The 23,794-nt window shown below is 35.8% G+C and overlaps 1 protein-coding gene across 3 annotated transcripts in view; it reads left to right on the top strand.

The window, feature by feature from the left end:
* The window catches only part of CDK13 (cyclin dependent kinase 13), a 118,516-nt gene that overhangs the window by 57,626 nt on the left and 37,096 nt on the right, over positions 1–23,794 (top strand). For all 3 annotated transcript variants that reach the window (XM_026502864.4, XM_057304155.1, XM_026502854.4), the window contains exons 6-7: positions 18,184–18,373; positions 19,595–19,651. In XM_026502864.4, the coding sequence (XP_026358649.1) occupies positions 18,184–18,373; positions 19,595–19,651 (247 nt within the window). The remainder of the gene's footprint in view (positions 1–18,183; positions 18,374–19,594; positions 19,652–23,794) is intronic.

Genomic DNA, 23,794 nt, shown 5'->3' with positions numbered 1-23,794 from the left:
TCTTCTCTGTAGCTTCATAGCCTAATTGTTGGCACTTTCTTTGTCTTGTTCTTAAATGTTGGTGTTCCTTGGGTTTATGTCCTTGGTGGTCATTGGCTACAGTTGTTATCTTCATTGACTCTATACCATTACCTTGTAAAATATTTCTACACCTGAGCTCCAGATAGTTACAGGCTATTCACTAGATATCTCCATATTGACATTTCACAAGCGTTTCTCAAACTGAGCATACCTCTTGCACCCATCAACCTGCTTGCTCTTAGCCCTGAGTTTAAGCCCAGCTTAAAATGTTTCTTCTTGATTCCCTAATGAGGAAATTTCAGCTGCATTTTAGGCCTATCAGTTAAAGCATTGTAATATTATTCTATTTGCTTAATGTCTGCAGTGCTACCTTATTAGGCTCTTGATGTCAGCAGCTCTTAGTCATCTTTGTACTTGTAAACAGTAAACTTCTGTTGACTATTTTATTGAAAAATGTCTCAGAAAGGTAAAATTCTAAGACGATTGATATCGTGTAAAGAGCTTACATAAAATATGTAATCTAAAAAATAATTTAAATTAAGATTTACAATTGGAAACTTGTAGTTTCTCATTCATATTGACCATTTCTATTCCTTGTGTTTGCTTCCAGGCATTAGTGATTTATTAGCCTTGAACATGTAGGATCTAGGTTAGTACAGATAATTTCTAGAATGGATAATTGAAAGTAGATTGGTCTTTCATATTCTTTCTTGAATAGTTTTCCCTATTAGGAATAATCTTACTGTAAGAATTTTAAAACATTTTTATAAATTGTGCTAGATGTGATTTTTTTTTGAGAGAGAGAGAGAGAGTGTGCATGCATGGGGTAGGGGAGGGGCAGAGGGAGAGGGAGAGAATCTTAAGCAGGCTCCACACTCAGTACAGACTGGGGCAGGGGCTGGATCTCCAGACCCTGAGATGATTGGTGCCCCGCCAATTATTTTAAATAATACTTTATTTTATCTAAAATTCCCCAAGGTGCAGTTGGTGGCTTAGTCAGTTAAGCCCCGACTCTTGATTTCAGCTCAGGTCATGATCTCAGCGTCATGGGATCGAGCCCCCTGTCAGGCTCTGCCCTCATCGAGGAGTCAGTGCCTCCCTCTCTCTTTCTCCCCCCCCCCCCCAATGCACTTGTAGGCACTCTCTCTCTTTTAAATCAATCGGTCTTTTTTAAAAAAAGATCCTCTCCCTCTTGCCCTCTCCCACCCCACACACACTCTCTCTAAAAATAAAATAAATAAAAATAAAGTACCCCCAAGTACTATCATTTCAACATGTAGTGAATATTTAAAATTATTGAAATATTTTACACATTTTTGTACTAAGTCTTCAGAATCCATGGTACATCTTGTGTCATTGAGTCTAGCCACATTTCAAGTGCTCCATAGGCACTTGTGACAGATGCCTTTGAATGGACAACAGAGTTCTAGAATGTAGCTTGATGTTACCTTTACTTTGGGGTTGATACTGTATTTGACATGTTTTGATGTCTCCTACCACCAACTTACCCTACTTCTTATATACCTTACTTTCTGTAACAGCTGTGGGCTTTTTGTTTTTGAGGATCCACCTTTTACCTATTCTCAGTTCATGTAGCTGTAGAGCTGACTCCACTTCCAGCTCTTTAGGGGCACATCACTGGCCAGTTACAGTAAGGTTTTCCTGTTCATGAGATTGAGACTTATTCCTAGGATTTCATGCATAGAGCGGGGTGCTCTTACCTGTGAGGTGTAAGCCTGAGAGCAAGAAGGAGCTGTTGCTGCAACAACCACCTTGTGACAGTATGGGTTCTGAGTATAGAGCTAGCCCTGAGAGGTAGAGAGAGGGAACCTGGACTTCTGCCATATGACTTTGAGAACTCTGTTTCACTTTGTACCCGAAACAATGCTTAGAAGATTGATAAATTATCTCTTTCGTTCAGGTCAGTGTGCATTGGCTTGTAGGTATGGATTAGGGAGGTCCATCTTAAAATAGCCTGTGGTCTTAGAATGCCCTAGTAGCATAGGGTTGTTCTGGGATCGATTGGAGGGTTTCCACCAATTATAATTCAAGTCAAGTTGTGATTCCCAGGCCTCAGATTCTTGACTTCTTATAAAGGGTTGTTTCAGATCTTTTGGTGGGGCAGAAATTTAAGGATTCAACCCAATTACAATGAATAGTAGTGACTCAACTGTCTATTCAGTGAAAGGTATCAGAAATGCAAGTAATACATAATTTAGTCCCCCCAATTTATTTGTTCTCCTTATTGCATTTTATTGCTTTGCCTGTGAGTGTAGAGCTTATTGTGATTTGCTTTTACTGAATTTAAAATCTCTTGTATTTTAAGGAATTTTACCTATAAATTCTTTATTTAAATATTCTTTTGAAAATAAAGTTCTATAATAAGTATAAAAGTAAAAATGATTTTATCCTAATCATTGAAATAATGCAAATATATATAAAGAAAAAAATTAATTTCCTGGTTTTTTTTCTTGTTACTTCCCAATCCAGGGTTAATAGCCTGTTACATATCCTTCAAGACCTTATGCTTAAAAATGGAAATAGAATTAATAGAAAAATATATTTAAATATATAAATTGAGAGAAAGAGAGACAGAGTCAAAGAGTCAGTGAAGCAGAGATACAGAGAACCCAACAGTTTTGATAGAGTCTGAGAGAGAGTGATAGAGACACAGAGAAAGAGAGACAAAGAGGCACAGAAAGTCTCACAGACACAGAGAATTTAACAGACCCATGCAGAGAATACTTTCACTATCTTAAAAATTTACCCTTGTGTTCCATCTGTTCATATCTACCTTTTGAAACTCTGGCAAATACCGATTTTATTTATTTATTTATTTATTTATTTATTTATTTATTTATTTATTTATTTATTTCTGTCACCATAGTTTTACCTTTTCCAGAACATCATTATAATTGGAAACATACGGTAGTAGCCTTTTCAGATTGGCTGCTTTCATTTAGTAATATACATTTAAGTTTGCTCCGTGAATTTTCATGGTTTCATACCTCACTTCTTTTTAGTGCTAATATTCCATTGTATGGATGTAGTGCATTTATTTATCCATTCATCCACTGAAGGACATATTGGTTGCTTCCAAGTTTTGGATAATTATGAATAAAACTGCTGTAAACATTCACATGCAGGTTTCTGTTTGGATATAATTTTTCAGTGTCTTTAATTAAATACCAAGGAGCACGATTGGCGGATCATGTAGTAAGAGTATATTTGGTTTTGTGAGAAACTTTCAAACTGTCTTTATTTTTTTTAAAGAGAGAGAAAAAATTTCATTAGGTAACAGGAAAATAAATAGATTCTACAAAACAAAAATGATGGCATTCTGTGTAATAATTAACCACCCAAAAAAAGAATAGACTGGGAAATGACATCTCACAAGAATAATTGACATCTTGACAATAATAATTAAGATCTGGTTTAGTAGTCACAAACTCCTTTAGTCCTTGTTTGTCTGGGAAATTCTTGATCTCGCCTTCGATTCTGAATGGTGCCCTTCCTGGATAGAGTCATCTCGGCTGCAGATTTTTTCCCATTCTTTTTTTAAATTAATTAACATATAGTGTATTGTTAGTTTCAGAGGTAGAGTTTAGTGATTCATCAGTTGCGAATAACACCCAGTGCTCATTAAATCAAGTGCCCTCCTTAATGCCCATCACCCAGTTACCCCTTCCCCCCGTCCATCTCCCCTCCGGCAACCCTTGTTTGTTTCCTGTAGTTGAGAGTCTTATGGTTTGTCTCCATCTCTGATTTCATCTTATTTTATTTTTCCCTCCCTTCCCCTATGATCATATGTTTTGTTTCTTAATTTCCACATTTATCTGGAAAACAGTACAGAGTTTCCTCCAAAAGTGAAAAATTGAGCTACCCTACAAGCCAGCAACTGCATTACCCAAAGGATACAAACATAGTGATCAGAAGATGCACCTGCACCCTAGTGTTTAGAGCAGCAGTGTCCACAATAGCCAAACTATGGAAAGAGCTCAAATGTCTATCAACAGATAAATGGATAAAGAAGGTGTGGTGTGTGTGTGTGTGTGTGTGTGTGTGTATGTATGTGTGTGTATGGATTAGGGACTGTTCCTCAACCATCAAAAAAATGAAATGTTACCATTTGTGATCAGAGTTTTCTTCCAATTCAGCACACTGAATAGATCATGCCACTCCCTTCTGGCCTGCCAAGTGTCTTGTAGAGAGATCTGCTCCTTCCATCCTCGTGTTCATTGGATCAAGTGTTTCCCATCTCAGTTGTATTTTTCATTTCTGACTTTTTTTTTTTAAACTCTTTTAATCTCTGTGGGAAGGGCTTCCCTGAAGTCCTCCGTTCTTTTCTTAATCCCAGCGAGTATCCTTAGGATTTTTGCTTTAAATTCTCCATCAGACGTGTTACTTCTATCTGTCTCACTTAGATTTCTAGCCATTACTTTCTCTTGTTCTTGCATTTGGGATGAAGTCCTCCATCTTGGCATTTTGTCTAAGTCTCTGCCTTCTTCTGGGTGCAAGAAAAGTCCATTTGTTTCCCACTTTGGAGAGAAATGGCTTTATGAAGCAGAGAGTATGTTGTGCCCGGTGTCTGGCATCTCTGTGAGTACTGTGTGCGCTCTGCTGCTGTGGTTTGGCTGCTCTAGCCTTCAGGCCGGTCATCTGCAGAGGGTCTCGCAGCTGCATGTGGACAGTGTTTGGTCCCGGCCAGAATGTGGCGGGCGAGTTTGCACTAGGTGTGCTCTGCTCTGCTTGTGAAATGGGACCTGAGGCCGCTTGCACAAGAACTGCAGCCCCGCAGAACTCTCTAGTCGGGACGAGGTATATGTGGGGGCTTGTGCTGCTCTTCTGGGCAACGGGCCAGCCACTCTGGGACTGAGGCAGGCTTGACTGAGAAGGGCAGCTCTGCTAGGGTACCAGGGTGTGGGACTTGGCATCAGCAAGTTAGGCAGCCCGAGTCCTTGCTGTGCTGCTTACAACCTCAGGTGGCTCTGTGGCAGGGGAGGAAAATGGCACCAGCCACCTCCCTTGTCCCTGGAGAGCAGTCTGCCTCTCAGGAAAGCTGAGAAGAACAAATCATCTCCTCCAGGTGTGTCCCAGGCCTTTTCCAGATTGCTGTTTCCAGGCCATCTGCCCCTGGCTTGTGGGCCTGCCTCCTCACTAGGAGTGGCGCAGTGCTCTGTGGGGTCTCTCCCAGCCAAGCGTGCTGACTTTTCAAACTCCAGGCTTTAGGGATATGATGTGGGCAGGGGCCTGCACTGGTCTTCTGGGGGAGGGTCTCACTGCGCTGGGCCTGAGGCAAGCTTGACCTGGAAAGACAGTCTCACCAGAGTGCAGGAAGTGGGGTTTGTTGGAAGCAAGTGAGGCAGCCTATGTCGTCTCAGTGCCGCCTCCTGCTGGTGCATCCGTGTTTTTGCTGAAGGGTGGGGAGAGAAATGGTGCCAGCGGTCTCCTGTGTGTCCAGTGAGGCCTCTCCAGGAATACTACCTCTCTTCGATGACGCTAGGAAGGGCAGATCATCTCCCTGCCATGTGCTACAGGACTCTTCAGATGGCTGTTCCCATGCCCTCTGCCCCCAGGGTGTTTGTCTGCCTTCTCTCCAGGAGCAGGGCAGCACCGTCAGGGCTCTAGGCCAGCCCAGCCCACCAACCTTTCAAACTCCAGGCTCGAAGCCCTACTGGCTAAAAGAACTCACAAAACTCAGCCCCTCTCTTTTTCCCAGCACATGGCTTTGGGGAAGTGTTCTCCTTGTGGGTTCCCCTGTGTGCTCCTCTGTCTCTCTTGCTCGCTCTGTGTGTTTCTCTCTCTCATTTCCTCGACCAAGGCTCCCCCTTCTCCACAGCAGTCGTGATCCCTTTCTGCCCCAAACCACACCTCCGCCCTTCCTACTCTCTTTGATGAGGGTGCTTCTCTCCCTTTAGTTGTAGAGTTTGTCTGTCAGTCTTCAGGCCTATTTCTGGTGTACTCAGGATGAGTTGATAGTTACCTCATTGTGTTCCACGGACAAGACCAGCCTAGGGTCCTCCTGCTCTGCTACTATTTTAGCTCCTCCTCAAACTGTCTTCAGAAGTGAGCTGTATCATTTTGCATTTCCACATGTAATGAATGAGAGTTCTGTTGTTACATATCCTCACCAGCATTTGGTGTTGTCGGTGTTTTGGTTTTTTGCCTTTGTAATAGGTATGTATGGTACCCCATTCGTTGTTTCAGTTTGCCATTCTTTAATGAGATGTGATGTTGAGAATCTTTTCATATGTTTATGTGCCATCTGTGTGTGGGTTTTTTCTTTTTCTTGATGAGGTATCTGTTCACATCTTTTGCCCATTTTTTAATTGGCTTGTTTGTTTTCTTACTGTTGAGTGCAACGACTTTTTTGTACATGTTGTATACCAGTCCTTTATCAGATATGCCTCTCCCTATGAACTGTAGAATCAGGTTGTCAGTATTCATAAAAGAACTTGCTAGGATTTAATTGGGATTGCGATAAATGCATAGCTGTGGCTGGGAAGAAATGACATCTTGACAATATTGTGTCTTCTGTGCATGTACATGGAGTATCTCCATTGGTTTAGATTTTTGCTTCTTTCATTGAGGTTTGTAGTTTTTCTTATATGGATCATGTACATATTTTATTAGATTTATAACAAGTATTATTTTTGTTCCTAATGTGAATCATATAATGTTTTTAATTGGAAATTCCAGTTATTCATTGCTGGTAGATAAGAAAGCAACTAACTTTGTACATCAGTTTTATATCTTACAACCTCGTTATAATTGTTATTAGTTCCAGGACTTTTTTTGATAACTCTTTGGGACTTTTTACATATACAGTCATGTAATTTGTGAACAAAGACATTTTATTTTTTCCTTTCTAACAGTGTATACCTTTTATTTCCTTTTCTTGTCTCACTGCATTAGCTAGGTCTTACAGTATGACAGTGAATAGAAGTGGTGAGAGGGCTATTCTTGGCTTGTTCTTTATTGGTGGGAGCTCTCTCACCATTAAGTATGATATTAGCTGTAGGTTTTGTAGATATCTTTCATAGAAGTTCTGTATGTTTGGTTTGCTGAGTTTGGGTTCTTTTAAATCATTAGTGAGTGCTGGATTTGGTAAGATGTTCTTCCTGCCTCTGTTGCTATGATCATATGATTTTTCTTTGTTAGCCTTAATGTCATGGTTACATTAATTGATTTTTGAATGATGAACCTGGCTTGCATACCTTGAACTAAATCCCATTTGGTCATGGTGTATATATTTTTTCATACATTGTTGGATTTGATTTGCTTAAATTTGGTAAGGATTTTTTTTTAAAGACTTTATTTATTTGAAAGAGAGAGAGATTGCCAGAGCGATTGGGGGGAGGGGCAGAGGGAGAAGCAGACTCCCTACAGAGCAGGGAGCCCCACATGGGATTCGATCCCAATCACGACCTGAGCTGAAGGCAGACGCTCAACCAACTGAGCCACGAGGCGCCCTGGTGAGGATTTTTACATCTATGACGATTTTTACATCACAGACGAGAAATACTGGTCTGTGTGATTTTGGTTTTGGTATTAAAGTAATGCTGGCCTTATAAAATGAGTTAGGAAGTAGTCTGTGTCTCTATATTTTCTGGAAGAGATTGTAGAGAATTGATGTAGTTTCTTTCTTAAATTGTTGGTAAAATTCAGTAAGCCCATCTGGGCCTGGTGCTTTTGGTCTTACAAGGTTATTAATTATTGATTCATTCTCTTTAATAGATACAGGCCTATTTAAGGGTGCCTGGCTGACTCAGCTGGTGGAGCACGCAACTCCTTTTTTTTTTTTTTTTTTTTAAGATTTTATGTATTTGAGAGAGACAGCAGAGAGAGAGAGAGCCAGCATGCATGAGTTGGGGGGGGGGAACAAAGGGAGAGGGAGAAGCATGCTCCCCGCTGAGCAGGGAGCCTGACCCAGGGCTTGAGCCCAGGACCCTGGGATCATGATCTTAGCCGAAGGCAGATGCTTAGCTGACTGAGCCACTCAGGCATCCCAGAGTGTACAACCCTTGATCTCACAGTTATGGTTTCAAGCCCCCCATTGGGTGTAGAGATAACTTAAAAATAAAATCTTAAAAAAAAGACATAGACCTGTTTAGATTGTCTATTTCTCCTTTTGTGACTTTTGGTACATTGTGCCTTTCAAGATATTTTTCCATTTCATCTACATTATCAAATTTGTGGGCATAGTATTGTTCATCTGTTCCTTTGCTATCCTTGAAATGTTTTGTTTTTTTTTTAAGATTTTCTTTATTTATTTGACAGAGAGAGAGACAGCCAGAGAGAGAGGGAACACAAGCAGGGGGAGTGGGAGAGGAAGAAGCAGGCTCCCAGCGGGGGAGCCCGATGTGGGGCTCAATCCCAGGATTCCAGGATCACGCCCTGAGCCGAAGGCAGACGCTTAACGACTGAGCCACCCAGGCGCCCCTATCCTTGAAATGTTTTTGAGAGAAATAGTGATGTCTTCTCTTTCATTTCTGATATTAGTAATTTGCACATTTTCTCTTTTTTCCCTTCATTATCCTGGCTAGAGGTTTTATTTTACCAAATTTTATTTGGTCCTTTCAAAGAATCAACTTCTAATTTTCTTTTTATTTTCTGCTTATTTTTATTTTAATTTGCCCCTTTTCCCTGAGGTGGTTGCTTAGGTTCCTGATTTTAGATCTTTTGTAATATATGCGTTCAGTGCTATAATTTCTCTCTCAGCAGTATCTTTGCTTTCTGAGGAGAAATTTGATACGATTTTTGTTAGCTTTGCTACTTTATAGGTAAGGTGTTTTTTTCCCTTTGGTTTCCCTCAAGATTTTTCTCTTTTTTTCTTTGATTCTCAGTAGTTTGAATGTGAAGTATGTAGATGTAGATGTTTTTATATTTGTCTTCCCAGATATTTTTTGAGTTTCCTGGTCCTGTGGTTTGGAGTTATCACTAATTTGGGGAAATTTTAGCCATTGTTACCTAAGATATTTTTTGTTTTCCCTTCTCTCTTTTTTCTGTTTCTAGTATTCTCTTTACATGTGTGTTAACACCTTTTATAATTGTCCCACATTTTTGGGGCATTTTGTATTTTTCGTTCTTTATTTTTCTTTGCATTTCAGTTTTGGAAGTTTCTTGATATCTTCAGGCTCACAGATTGTCTGCTCTGCCATGTCTCATGTACCGATTAGCCCATCAAAGGCTTTCTCTATTTTTGTTACAGTGTTTGATCTCTAAGTATTTCCTGTTAATTCTCTTAGAATTTCTGTTTCTCTGCTTAGAGTATCCATTTGTTCTTGCATGTTGTCTGCTTTACCCATTAGAGCCCTTAGAATATTAATCATAGTTTTTAAAATTCCTGGTGTATTAATTTCAGTTTTTCTGCTGTATCTGACTCTGACTCTGACAGTGCTTACATTTTCTCTTCAGACTGTGTTATAGAATACCTTGTAATTTTTGTTTGAAAGCCAAACACAGTGTATTGGATAGAAGGAACTAAGGTAGATTGGCTTTTTGTGTTAGGTTTTATGTTTATCTTCCTAGTGGTTAGACTGTGCTTATTATTAGCGGAAGCTCTGTCAGAGGCTAAGATCTCCCCTGTTGTCTTTTGTGTTCCCTGGAGACTTCTTAAAATGTCTGGGATGTGTAGTTCTTTTAGTTGTATTCTTTTGTTATTATACAGGAGCCCTATTTATATGGTGGTAAGTTATGGAGGGGGAGGGAAAGTATTTTATACTCGTATGATTTGGTCTGTTAGTGAGCCTATAGTATTGAGCTGTGTCCTTCAGAAGTGTTTTCTCAGTTTTCTTGCTTTTTTCCCCCCTCAAGTAAGACAGGAATACTAAAGGATGCTGCAGTGGAGTATTTCCTTCCTCTGAGTCAAAGGCTAGAATGTTCTGGAGTTGGATATTTTTTTCTCTGTCAGATCACAAAGATTCTTGTGGAATCCCAGTCGGTTAATCTCTGGTAATAAAAATTTCTCTTGAAAGCAGGCTGTGTTAAGAACAGAATGCTCTGGGTGCATTTCATCATGACTGTTTTCCCCCTCCCCTTACCAGAAGCACAGTACGATTTTTCTGTCATCATCAGTGTGATAACCTGGTAGGTTTCCTGGTGGTAAAACTGGCAGAAGTATGGGAGCCTATCTAAGGCTGGATCCCCTGGAGTTTTTAACTGTCAAACTTGTTCACACAGAGTATCCAGCAATTCATCAGTTATGGTTTGGGCTTTCCTACCCTAGTAATAGTTCCTATGGAGAGTTGTGTTCCTGGGCTTCTGCTTTTATGAGTTGTGACTTTTGTATCCGCCTGTCTCACTCACTAATTTGGGGGGCAGGGGTTTGCTCTGTGACCTCAGTTCTCTGTGGATCTAAGAAGAGTTGTTGATTTTCAGTTTCTTCTCCTATTTTCTTGTCACGATGATGGGTATAGTAACTTCCAAATTCCCTGCGTGTCAGACCAGAATCAGGAAGTCCTGGTGCTAATTGTTTTTTTACTCTGTATTTTACTTTTCTTATTAAAGAATACAACATATCTCTAGGTGATAAAATTTTTTCACATAGCTCCATAATGTGCCACAGTATGAATATACAGATTTATTCAACTATTTCTTTATGAGCATTCCATTTTTCCCATTGTTTTTTCCATTACAAACAGTACTGCTAGAAATGGCCTTATACATGTATACTTGCATACTGGTGCTGTTAATTCCTTTGGCTTATTCCCAGATGTGGGACAGCTAAGTCAACAGACATTTGTATTTTTAATTAACAGGCAATCAGGTTATTTTGCCAAAAAGTTGTAGTAGTTGTGAGTTTCATTTGGAAATCACTGGATATTGTCAGTCTGATAGGTGAAAATGTACTGTCCTGATTACTAGTGAGGTATAGAGCATCTTACGTGTTTAATCATTTTGATCTCCCATGTGCATTCTTTGTGACATTGCCATTTCTTTCAGTTGCGTTATTTGTTTTTTTTCCTTATCAAATTGTATATTAGACATAGTTGTTAATATATTTAAAAATCACTGTTTGTGTTCCTCGTAGTAAAGTCAGAAAATGGCAGCATAAGAGGAAAGTAAAAATCACCCATCTGCTCACACAGAGATAAACTGCTCTTAGAATTTTGATATTGGACATTTTGCTAACTCTATGTATTTATATAAGTTCCTACCAAAATGAAAGTTTACTTGCCATGCTATATTTTAAAAAATATTACCACATATGATTTTACTACTGTTTAAATACAATGTAAGGAAAAATAACATGTAATAGAAAAAACTTCTTAAAAATACAGGTTGTGAGACACCTGGCTGGCTCATTTGGTAGAGCGTGCAACTCTTGATCTTGGGATTGTGGGTTTGGGTTCCACATTAGGTGTAGAGATTACTTAAAAATAAGATCTTTAAAAATAATAAATAAAAATTAAAATGTGGGTTGTGACCTACTAAATTGATTTCATGACACAGTTTGAAGCGTTTGAAACGATTGGAAACGTTGACTTTGAAACATTGCCTAAAATGATATAAATATATAACCTTGATAAAAATAAAACCGAAGTTAAAATATGGGAAGAATATATCCATTAATTCTGGATAATTTGAAAGCCTACTAACATTTTTATTTATTCATTTTTGTTTCAGACATTTATTGAAATACTCAAACATACTTAAAAATAAAGAAAATGGTGTGATGAACCCAGTGTTGCCTTTTCTCACATTTATCTTTACCACATTTTGCTAAACTTGTTTCATTTCTCTCCCTACTTGTTTTTATTTTGCTTGACTATTTTTAAGTGAATCCCAGGCATCATATTGTAAACATAAATACTTGATTAATCATCTGTCTGTAATAGATGATGAAATTGTGGTTATGTTAAAAAAGAAAGAGGGCCTTATACCTAATAAAATACACAACAAATTTGTGATATTATCTAACAGTCAATGTTTACATTTACCTAGTTACCTTAGAAATATTTTTTATAGGAGCTTTGTTTGACTCTGGATGCAAACAAGATCTATATTGTATATGGTTAATTATCATTTTAGGTCTCCTAGAATCTGTAGTATCTTCTCTTTGCTTTTTAGAAATTTCATTCCACTTTTTGGATTTGGCTAAATGCTTCCTTTCCTTTTAGCTTGTTCTTCTAACTCACATATTTCCTATAGATGGTAATTAGATCTAGAAGCTTCTTTAGATATAATCCAATTCTTTGGCAGTTATACTTCAAAGATGATGCTGGAAGCTATTATCTCTTATGGTTTCTATGGGCAGGGATTTGGGAGCATCTTGGCTGGGCAGTTTTGGCTCAGGTTCTTTCATGAGGTTGTCATGAGATGTTATTAGGGCTGGAGTCACAAGGAGGCTTGCCCAGAGTTGAAGAATCAACTTCCCTCACATGACTGGCAAGTTGTAGTTCCATTATTGGTGAGAGGTCTCAGTTCTTCGTCATATGGACCTTTCACCGGAGTTGCTTGACTATCCTGATAGCTTGGTGGCTGGCTTTTCTCAGGGAAGGTTATCCAAGAAAGTAAAATGGAACCTGCAATGTTTATGTGACTTTGCATTGGTAGCCAGTGACATTATCACTTCTGCAATACTTTGTTGGTCACACAGACCGTCCTGGAATCTGGGAGGCCATAGATACTGGGAGATAAGAAGCATTGGGGGCCATTTTGGTGGCTGGCTACCATAGATGATTTTTTTTTTTTTTAAAGAAACTCACTTATTTTTTATTTTAAGTAGGCTCCACAAGCAAAAATCCCAATGTGGGCCTGGACTCACAACCCTGAGATTAAGAGTCACACGCTCTACTGACTGAGCCAGCCAGGCACCCCTACCAGTGATGATTTTAATTTAAAAGAACAGGGTTTATATTTTTTTGATCTTATACTTGTCTTTTAACTAAAAATCTTGATTCCCAAGATATTAACGTAGTCCTACAATATACATATAATTTTAAGATAACAATACTAATATTAATTACTAAGAAAACCACCTTATTCAGTAGTTTTAGATTTCTTAGTCCCCATTGGGGATAGTTAGTCAAAATACTGTGATACAGACCATATGCAGCCAGTTTGATACACATTTAGGTTCATCTGTTTCCAATTTTTAGGCATTACTTTTTTACCCTTTGTGGTTTAATGATGTATATTAATCATGTAAAACATTACATGAGTCCAAACTCAAAACCTTAATATAGGCCACATTCAGAATAGTCCCAGTTCCATTTTCTCTTATTCTTGTTCTCGCCCTTACCTATGGGCAACTGGGTTTTATTTTTAAAACGTTCCATTCATCATTTTAGTTTCTTTCCTATATATTCACCCTCCCCTCTGTGTATAAAAGGAGCATAATAGTAAATGCTGTACTGTACTTGGTTCTTCACATTTAATCATGTATCCGGAAGATTACTGTATATCGGAAGAGATTGTCGTCATCCCTGTTATGGCTATACAGTACTCTACCGTGTGGTTGTGCCACAGTTGATTCTGTCAGTCTCCTACTGATAGACATTTGCGCTGTTTTCAGTATTTTACTGTTAGAAGTAATGCTGGGGACGGCTGGGTGGCTCCGTTGGTTAAGTGTCTGCTTTTGGCTCAGGTCATGATCTCTGGGTCCTGGGATTGAGCCCCACATCGGGCTCCCTGCTCAGCAGGGATTGTCCTTCTCCCCCTCCCCTTGCTGGTGTGCTCTCTCTCTTTCTCAAAATAAATAAATAAAATCTTAAAAAAAAAAAAAAAAGAATGCTGCATTGAACAGCTCTGTGCCTACATCATTTTGTATTTTTACCGTGAATTTTGGGACAGGTTCCTAGAATTGGGCTTAAGTCAAAGGGAAATGCTAAATGTGATTAAACTAGATATTACCAGATTCCTAGCAGTGTATGAGAGTGTTTCTCACAGCTTCTTCAGTAGAGTCTGCTGTCATTCTTTTGGATTATTGTCAGTTTGTTATTGTGGTGAAGTTTCAGTTTGAAAAATAAATTTTTCTTATGAGCAAGGTTAAGCATCTTTCCATTGATTTAATGGCAATTTGCTGTACCCCCCCCCCCCCCCGTGGGTTATCTGTCTTCTTTTGCCCACTTTTCTGTAAGGTTGTTAATCTTTTTCTTTCCAACTTAGAGGGACTTTTTATAATGGATATTAATTTGTTATCTGGAATATAAGTTGTAAATGAGTATTTGCCAGTTTGCTTTACTCTTCTAAATTTGTAATGTTTTTAGCCATGCAGATTCTTATTTTTACATAGTCACATTATCAAAGTGTTTTCCCCTTATTTCTTCTTGATTTGAATCCTAGTTAGGAAAGTTTTCCTCACTCTGAGGTTATGAAGAAATTCATGTTTTTTAAAAAATGTTTTCATGATTTTATTTTTTATATTTAGCACTGGTTCATGTGCTTTTTTATTGCTGGTATATGTTGTGAGGAACAGATCAGTTTTATCTGTTTCTTTCTCACTATTCAGTTGCTCAAATATTTCTGATTAATAAGTCCATCTTTTGTCCCAATGAATTGATATGCCATTTTTATCATATATTAAAGTTCTATACGTGTTTGGGTATATTTCTGGATTTCTGTTTTATTTCATGTTCATGTAGTAGTATTACACTTCTTAGTTAAAGACCTTAATTAATATCTGGTAGAGCCTCATGCCAGATTCCCTTTTCTCTTTTAAGTGTTTTCATTGCTCTTCTTATTTATTTATTTTTCTATGTGGATATAACGTCAACTTTATGTTTAATTGTAGGAAAAAAAACTCTATTTTTAAAAATTGAGCTTGTGGGGGCATCTGGGTGGCTTAGTTGGTTAAGCGTCTTACTCTTGGTTTCAGCTCAGGTCATGATCTTGCGGTCGTGAGATTGAGCAAGCCCTGCATGGGGCTCCGTACTCAGCACAGAGTCCCTTGAGATTCTGTCTCCCTCTTTCTCTGCCCATCTCCCTGCTTGAGTTCTCTCTCTGAATAAATAGATAAAATCTTTAATAAATAAATAAATAAAAATTGAGCTTGTGCTTAATTTATAAATTATTTAGGGGAAAATCGACATCTTATCATGTTGAGTCTTCCTATCTAAGAATGTATGCATTTTTTTGTGTATAGGTTTCTGTCTTATATAAGAGTGTCTTACTAGTGTATCTTTGAAGGATTTGGTACATTTCCAAAGTTAAAAAAATTAATCTCTTATTAGAAATGGATTCTTCCCTTTTGTCTTTTAACCGGTAGTTATGTTAATGACTACTGTATATTTTATTTCCGCTATTTTTCTAAATTGTGTTACTGTTTTTATAATTTTTTCGTTGAATGTTTATGTCTTTTTCAGGGACCAGAAGATCATGTTATCTGCATAGAGAGAGAATTTTAGCTCTCCTATTTCAATTCTTATACCTCTAATTCAGTTCTAATAGAAACAGAATGCAAGCCATTCTATTTTAATTTAAAATAATCTCATAGCCTCTTTTAAAAAAAATCAGTTGTTACGTATTTTTATTTAACCCAGTATATCTAATAGATCAATGTAATCAGTATAACAAAGTATTGAGTATTTTATATTCTTTTTGTTGTTGCTGTAGTAAGCCTTTGAAATCTAGTGTATGCTTTACACTTCCAGTACATTGGTCTAGCCACATTTCAAGTATTCAATAGCCCCATGTGACTTGTGGCAACTGTATTGCACTGTGCAAGCTCTAAATACGTTCTCTGTTATTTAATACCATCAAAGATAGATCAGTCAAGTACCTATTATTTTATAATCTGCTTTAACTCAACATCAGTAATACATTTCCACATTGATATTATACCTCTACAGTAATTTTCAAAGTGCATGGTATGGTGTAGATATACCATAATAACCAGGTTTTTTGTTTTGCTTTTAAATGTTTCATACTACATTGCTTTTAGTGAACATGCTATAGCTGAATCTTTGCAATCTTTATTTCCTTATGCTAAATATCTATTAATGCACTTGCTATGTAAAAGGATATGTAATTTTTAAAACTTTGGTGTATATTACCTAATTATATTTTATAAATCTTCTAATTAACTAGCACTATATAACTTTATCTGTTTACCTCACAGTATTGTTAATACTGTGTATTTATTGTCTTTCTTTTTGAAATCTTTTCCCTTTAGTTAAAAGTGTTATATTACTTCGAATATTTTGGTTAATAGTGAGATTATTTTCATGTATTTTGGACAAAAATATCTTTTATATATTGACAGTTCATTTTATATCTCATTTTCTCTTGTGGGATTGATGGTCTTTTGTACTGATTTTTAAAACTTTGTTTTATACTAAGGATATTAATCCATTTTGTAGCAAATGTGTTTCTCCAATTTGTCATTTACCTTTCCCTCTCTTCCATATTGTTTACTTATGTATGTGATTCTAAATTTTTATTTAGTAAAATCTGTTGGTTTTTTAATGGGGTATTGTTTTGTCTTTGGTATAACTCCCCATTTTCCTATGGTGTTACACATTTGTCCCATTACCAATTTTGCCTCTTTTTTTTTCTTCACTGATGGTTGCTTTCATAATTATTAGATGTGTATTTAGGCTCTGTTTTCTGGTGTATATTATATTACACTTTTATGTTGTCCCTACAGGTCATAGTAATCTCTGGTAGATTAATTTTCAGAAACATTTTAGCTGGTACTTTGGTTCTTGTTTTCTTTAAGGTGAACTTTAGAATTGTTCTGAGAAGATAAGTATCCTCTCAGCAAAAGAAAATAGAAACAAATCCTTGGTTCTTTTATTGAAACGTTTTAAAATACAGAATTTTACAGTTTGGTATTTAATGAATTTGTGTACTTGTTAAAGTTTATTCCTAGTCCCTTGTAGTAATTTTTTTTTCCTTTTGTGGAGTTATTTAAATTTTATTTTCTAAGGAGTTGTTACTTACATGTAGGAAGTCTTTTGCTTTTTATATATGATTTCCTCTAACCCAGGTACTCTGTTTTTATTCTGTTGGATTTTCAAGGAAGATAGTCATCTTTATCAATAATTATGTTTTTCTCTATTTCAGTGTTTATATATTGTCTTCAATTTTGCTTACTAACTTCCAAAAAAATAATGATAATTTTGCTTACTAACTTCTTAGAGCATTTACTAGTAATGAATGTTTTTGTCGTGTTTTACTGGCATTTTACTGTTCAGTAAGACTTGGTTGTTGATTTGAGAGAGGTACCATTATAAACTTCTAAAAAAAACCTTTTATTTAAATTACTGTTAGTTAACATACAGGGTAATGTTAGTTTCAGGTATGCAATTTAGTGATTCAACACTTACATATGCAACGGTCAGTGCTCATCATAAGTGCACTCTTTAATCCCCAACTTTCAAGAATCATTCTAAGTTTACTAGGGGTGAGATCTTTGCTTTTAACTAGGAACTGATTATTAGCTTTCTTCAGATGACTTTTTTGGCATATTAATAGCTTTTTTCTCTGATAGATATACTGAATGTTATTAGGTTTTCCTTCCTTGAATTGATAAATTAAACGTAGTCTGATTGGAATATTTTTGGATACAGCTTTGGTTTCAATTTGTATGAGCTTCAGTAGGATTTTTGAATCTCTTACAAGTACAGTTGTTGTGTATGTGCTTTGTGCTATTTTAGGTTTTGGTAGCAAGATTAAGCTGCTTTTATAAAATAAAGTTGCAGTTTGTGTGCTTCCAAATGCTCTGGAGCTGTATAAACAGAATAAATTATATGTTTATTGAAGGCTTAATAGAAATCATCTAAAGTCCCAACTGGGCCCAGACTCTTTTTTAATTAAACACAATTCTTCTAACATTTTCTAAATTTTCTTTGATGAACTATACTGATTTTCTTTGATGAACTATACTGATTTTATTCAGCTTCTGCTGAGAGACAGTTTGTTCAATATATAAAACAGTTAATTTATCTTATATTAATCACATCCAGAAACTATGCACTGTAGGGTTGATTTGATATCTTAACAGTTTTCTTCTGAAGAAGAAGAAAACTGAGAGGTTTCCTTGGGATGCATTTGATACTAAATTCAGAGAGAAAGATGAATGTTATTGAAGTGACAAAGTAGTACTATTTTTCATGGAATAATTTCCTCCACAGCATTTTGTTTTTAAAAATTTTGAACCTATAGAAAAGTTATAAGAATAAAAAATTTTAATGAATTAATTATTCTTGTTCTTAGGTGCATTTTATCTGGTGTTTGAATATATGGACCATGATCTGATGGGACTACTGGAATCAGGCTTGGTTCATTTTAATGAAAATCACATAAAGTCATTTATGAGACAGCTCATGGAAGGTCTGGATTATTGTCATAAGAAGAACTTTTTGCATAGAGATATTAAATGTTCAAATATTCTTCTAAATAATAGGTATGATGTCAGTTTGATATATGTGTTTAAAATGAGTGTTATATAATGTATACCTTTATTCTGTTAAAAAGACTTAAAATTTATTATATTGCTCAAACTGTTTTAACATAATTAGCAATATTACTGCTTGAGGTGTATCTGAACTTGTGTTAAATATACTTTAATTAATTTCCTGTAGTAGTTTTTAATGTACATAAAATAATACTTAGTTGATTGTCTCATTTGATATTCTCCAAATAATGTGAATAGATATTCTAGTAATTAATAATATGATTTCAGCTTCAGGTTAAGAATAGATCTAAGAATTTTTTTTTATTTAGAAATTTTTTTACACCAGTATCACAGTTTTATGGTGAACTTTTTTGAGGTGTGTATACACATACATATGCATAAGTAGATTTTTTTTTTTTTAAGAGAACGTGCAATTGGAGGGCGGGGAGACAGGGAGAGGGGGAAAGAGAGAGAATCTTAAGCAGTCTCCACATCCAGTGCAGAGCCCGACACGGGGCTCGATCTCATGACCCTGAAATCGTGACCTGAGCTGAGATCGAGTCGGACACTTAATTGACTGAGCCACCCAGGTGCCCCTACATAAATGGATATGTAAAATGTATGTTAAAATCGTTTTACTGAGAGCATAACATGAGCTCTGATAATTCTGTTGTAATTGGTGTTACTTGTTAGTTTAAGTGAGGCATGCCTGGTTCTGATTTTAGTTAGGCGAAAGGGTTCTATGGACCTTGCCCATCTAAGAACTGAAAAGTTTAGCATAAATTTAAAATGTTGTGGTTTGGTTCTTTTGCATTATTGATTTGAATTGAACAAGTAATATGTCTAATTACTAAGCAGAAATGATCTCAGTTTATTTTCATTGAAAGGTACTTTTCTAAATAGGAACTAAGTAGTACTAAAATACTGTTAATACTAGTACAATAAAAATAGTAGTAGTGGTGGTGGTGGTGGTACTAGAATAATAGTAGCTCAAGTCACCAAAGGAAAAGTACTAATTTTTTACTTTGTTATGAGTTTATCTATTTAAATGCCTTTACTTGTAGGACTTAGGGTACTGCTGTGTGATCAAAGTTAAAGTTTATATACTTGTGATTAGTTTCAGGAACAGAATATGAATGTGTATCATATGATTAGATATCTATGAATGGATACAAATATGTATGATTTCAGAGTAGACTAATACTTTTTGTTCATTTTGTCTTCTACCAGAGGGCAAATAAAACTTGCAGATTTTGGACTTGCTCGATTGTATAGCTCAGAAGAAAGGTAAGAGTACTTTCAAGTGACTATTATAGACAATAGAGACCACTTTTAAGAATACCTTATTGATAGTTTATTATTTTAAGAAAGGGGAATTTACTTTTCATTGTTAAATATGTGAAATAATGTAATTTTCTACCATATTAGATTGACTGTTTTAATTACAGATTTTATGCATTTATCTCAATTTAAAAATAATTTTTTTTTTTTGGCATTTAGAGGTAAATGTAATTTCTTTTAAAAAACTCATACTTAAATTTCTAATGCAGACTCAGATATAAGATGTTTGTGATTTTTGTGTTTGGTGAAAAATCTTAGTATATGCTTTTTATATTGCATGTGTAAACTTACAAACTTTGTTTTAGTTATTATTTTGGACTTCTGTTTTTCTAAAACTGTAGTTTTAGCTACAATTACATTTGTTTTAATCTCATTAGAGCCTTTTATTTAAACTATTGTGAGGAAGTTCCATTGTATAATTTCTCTGTGTGGAGCTTCTGTGGCTGAAGTTGGCATGTATATCCCATTTGGCTCCTTTGGGCCTGGTGGTAGTGAAATATGACTTGTCTTATTAGAACTAATATGGGGGTACCTGGCTGGCTCAGTTGGTAGAGCATGCGACTCTTGGTCTCAGGGTTGTAAATTCAACCCCCACGTTGGGTGTAGAGATTACTTAAAAATAAAATCTCAAAAAAAACCAAAAGAACTGATAGGAATTTCAAAATAAAACACTTCTGTGAAGCACTGGGTTTTATGTAAATATACTATGGAATTAATTGGGTTTAATATATCTCTAGGGTGGCCCATTTCTTTCCTGTCAAACAGCACTGTTCCTTTGTTTTCAGATGTATATTCTGAAATACTTTGTCAATTCTGTAATTTCTTTAGTGTAACCATAATTTAATATGATGATGCATCAGTTAATTGAAATTCTTAGAAATAGGTATTTACTTTCACTGAATGTTGACCAGTTTCTGGTTGGTTGATAAAATCCTCTTGTTTGAATTTTTTACAGTGAAAAATTTGTTTATTTTTGAATCTTGCCAAGCCTGTCCTGTCATTTTGAAAATTATTTTCATTATTTAGTGTGGAGAGGTTTTTAAATGATGTGTTTCAGATCCATTAGAATTCATTAAACTTCTCAGAAACTGTGGTTTAGACCAGTCGTTTTGGACAGGGCTCCAGCCCCCTATACTTCCTTTAGCCAGAGGTTTTCCATTTTTATTTGTTTTACTTGCTACACTTCTAATTAATACTTTAAGAAAGCATTGTTTTTTTTTAAGTTTAAAACTGTTCTAAAGCTTAAAAGCTGTAACCCTCATTTTGCATTTGAGAAAACTGAGACCCAGAAAGGGTTGAGTGACTATAAAGATCAGAAAATATTTGTTGGCAGAGTCAAGAGTGTATACTTTGACGTTTCCAACTCACAGGTTGCCCCGCCCCATACTATATAATAATGCCTCTTGGTAGAAATTGAAGGAAAAAACAAACTGGCCAAATATGCACTTAATCCAAAACTTCTCTTGATGTGTATTTGTATATCTGAATAACTAAATTTTAGTGAGTGTTCTTTAGGGGGGAGATTCTGCTTAATTAAGGATTCTGTCTGCGTATAGCTGGTTGAGATTTCACTGTTTAGATCATCCTTTCTTAATACAGGTGTATGTGTTTGTCATACTTGAATGTAAATCCCTTTCTTCTTGTTTTCATGTTAGGTTTCAGGGGAGATGGAGAACAGCTAAATTCCTATTTTCATCTTATAGATTCTTTTTATGCTGATATTTATTCACATTGGAATAGATATGTTTCAGAAATACTGACTGTAAAGTAAGATTTTACCTATCAAACTCCATTTTCCTATTTATTTTACCTTTTAAAATGGAATGTTGGGTTTCAGTGGAGTGCCAGGGGTGTGGTGTGTTCACTGAGCCATTGTCCCCATTGCACTACTGAATTGATACAGGGATTTTGAACTTACAAAAGTAGAAAATTTAAAATTTGCATCTTCAGGTAATGTATACTAAATTTTTCTGCTTAACCAAATTCATAAGATAAAAGCATGGTGTGTTATTTTGTTTTGTAAGCTTTTAGGGGCTTGGGTACTCCCTTAAAGCTTTTCTTTTTCCGTTTTGAATAATTCCCGTTTCTTTAAAATCAAAGAAGTAGGCTTAATTTTAATGGAATGACTTTAAAAATACATACATTGTTTTAGTAAATTTTAATAACATACCAATTTTTACCATACTGCGTTTAACAGATTTAATACTGTCCCAACTTTTCTAGATATTTCTTGAAATAAACATGTAACAAATGATTTTTCTTTCATATTTCTTTCTTATTATAAGCAGGAAGTCAGGTAAGGCTTTACCGTAAAAACACCCATCCAAATGTTAAGTCACTTTGAAGTATTTTCCAAGCAATTAGCTATTACAGATAGAATAACCGAAGTGTTCAAGAAATTATTGCAAGGTTTCTTGTTTGTTCCCAAATAGAACACATTTCAGCTAGCCACTATAATAGCTTCAACTACATTCTCACTTATTTGGTTTCAGGATATCTTTTTTGATTTTGAGGAGAGCTTGATGGAGTGATAGTACTTCGGAATTGAGGATGGGGATGGTGTGACAAATGAGGATCTCCTCTGTCATGTGTGCTAAGTGAAAGAAAGGAGAACCACTGGTTTAAAATTAGGGGGAAATGATTTCTTTAAACTTCAGTAATCATTTTCTCATTTTGTGTATCAGTATTTATACTTCATCCTGTTTGGTTTTGAGAAATACAGAACTTGAGACCAGAGGTTTTTGCCCATTTCTTTACACCTGTTCATTTTTTTCAGTAGCTATTTTAAAGTCAACTTTTTCTGAAACTTTTAGCCATGATAATATACCCACTTCTGAGTTTTTATTTTACCAAGTCATTGCTCCAGTGCTTTCCCAAATGACGGGATATCTTTTTCTCGTTATGTGGCCATCCCATATGAATAAATATGTGCTTTCCATATAAACTAAAGATAATTTCATTTTCTAGAGGAGAAACTGTAACTTAGCACATTTACTTTTTTAATGAAAGGTACACCCTTTTTTTTTTTTTTTTTTTTTTATGAAAGGAACACACCCGTAGGGCTCAATCAGGAAGACTTTGGCTCTAGTCCTGGCATTGCCCATTATTTAATAGTCTTGGGCAAGTCACTTAATCTCTATCTTCTTATTCTCAACTTTAAGAAGAAGGATTTAAAATCTCTAAAATCCTTTTTTAAAGAGTATTGGAAAACATCTTTTATGGTTCTACAGGTTACTGTGATCAAAATAAGTTTCTTGAAAATTTTTAGGGCAATATCACCATCTAGTGGCTTTTCATAAAATTGCCATTAAAAGCAAAACTAAATTTTTCCTGTATATAGGAAAGCTATATATAGCTATCAGTGGAAGAGGGAGAAAGTATTACCTCTTGCAGTTTATCCAAGGACTAGATGAAATTATATCCATGACTTGTTACTTGTGTTCTTGTCTTTACACTCAAGCTCTAGAATTCTAGTCAGTTTAAAGACAGGGACCATATTTTAAACGTTTTTGTTTTTTATGCCCTAAAGTTTAAAACACAGTCACAGTAAGTGCTTGATCAATTCTGATCCAAGAGAAGGTCATTCTGATCTGGAGGACCCTCCTGATACAGATTAGTGCAGGGTGCTTTGGTAATTGTAGATAATACAAAGGATCTTCTGGGAGACCCTGGGCCAGTATTAGAACCATAGTAATAAGATCCTTAATAACAAATTAATAACAGTGTGACTAAACAAGCTTTAGGAATGGAAATCTCATTTAGGTTGCTGACCTAATCATAAGATCAAGATTAAATTGTACTTCCTTTGGCCCTAATGGAGTAGCTTACATTTTTGAGCATTTAAAATGGGAAAGGCAATTTAATTCTCTAGGGTATGCTGTGACCCCTCTTCATGTAGGGGAAATCTCATCCATTCCCTTAATGCTGAAGATTTACAAATCTCAATTTCAAGCCTTCATCTTTCTTTTGATCTCTAAACCTGTATGTTTACTGGACAGCTCCACCCAGGTGATGTAGGTACTTTAAATTAAACATATTGTTACAAAGCCTGTCTTCACATTCCCCAGAAAAAAGTCTGCTCCTTTTCCT

Source organism: Ursus arctos, unplaced genomic scaffold, assembly GCF_023065955.2.
Source record: "Ursus arctos isolate Adak ecotype North America unplaced genomic scaffold, UrsArc2.0 scaffold_3, whole genome shotgun sequence".
Lineage (NCBI taxonomy): Eukaryota > Metazoa > Chordata > Mammalia > Carnivora > Ursidae > Ursus > Ursus arctos.
The sequence above is the reverse complement of the archived record's forward strand: the minus strand, read 5'-3'. Positions and strand labels throughout refer to the sequence as shown.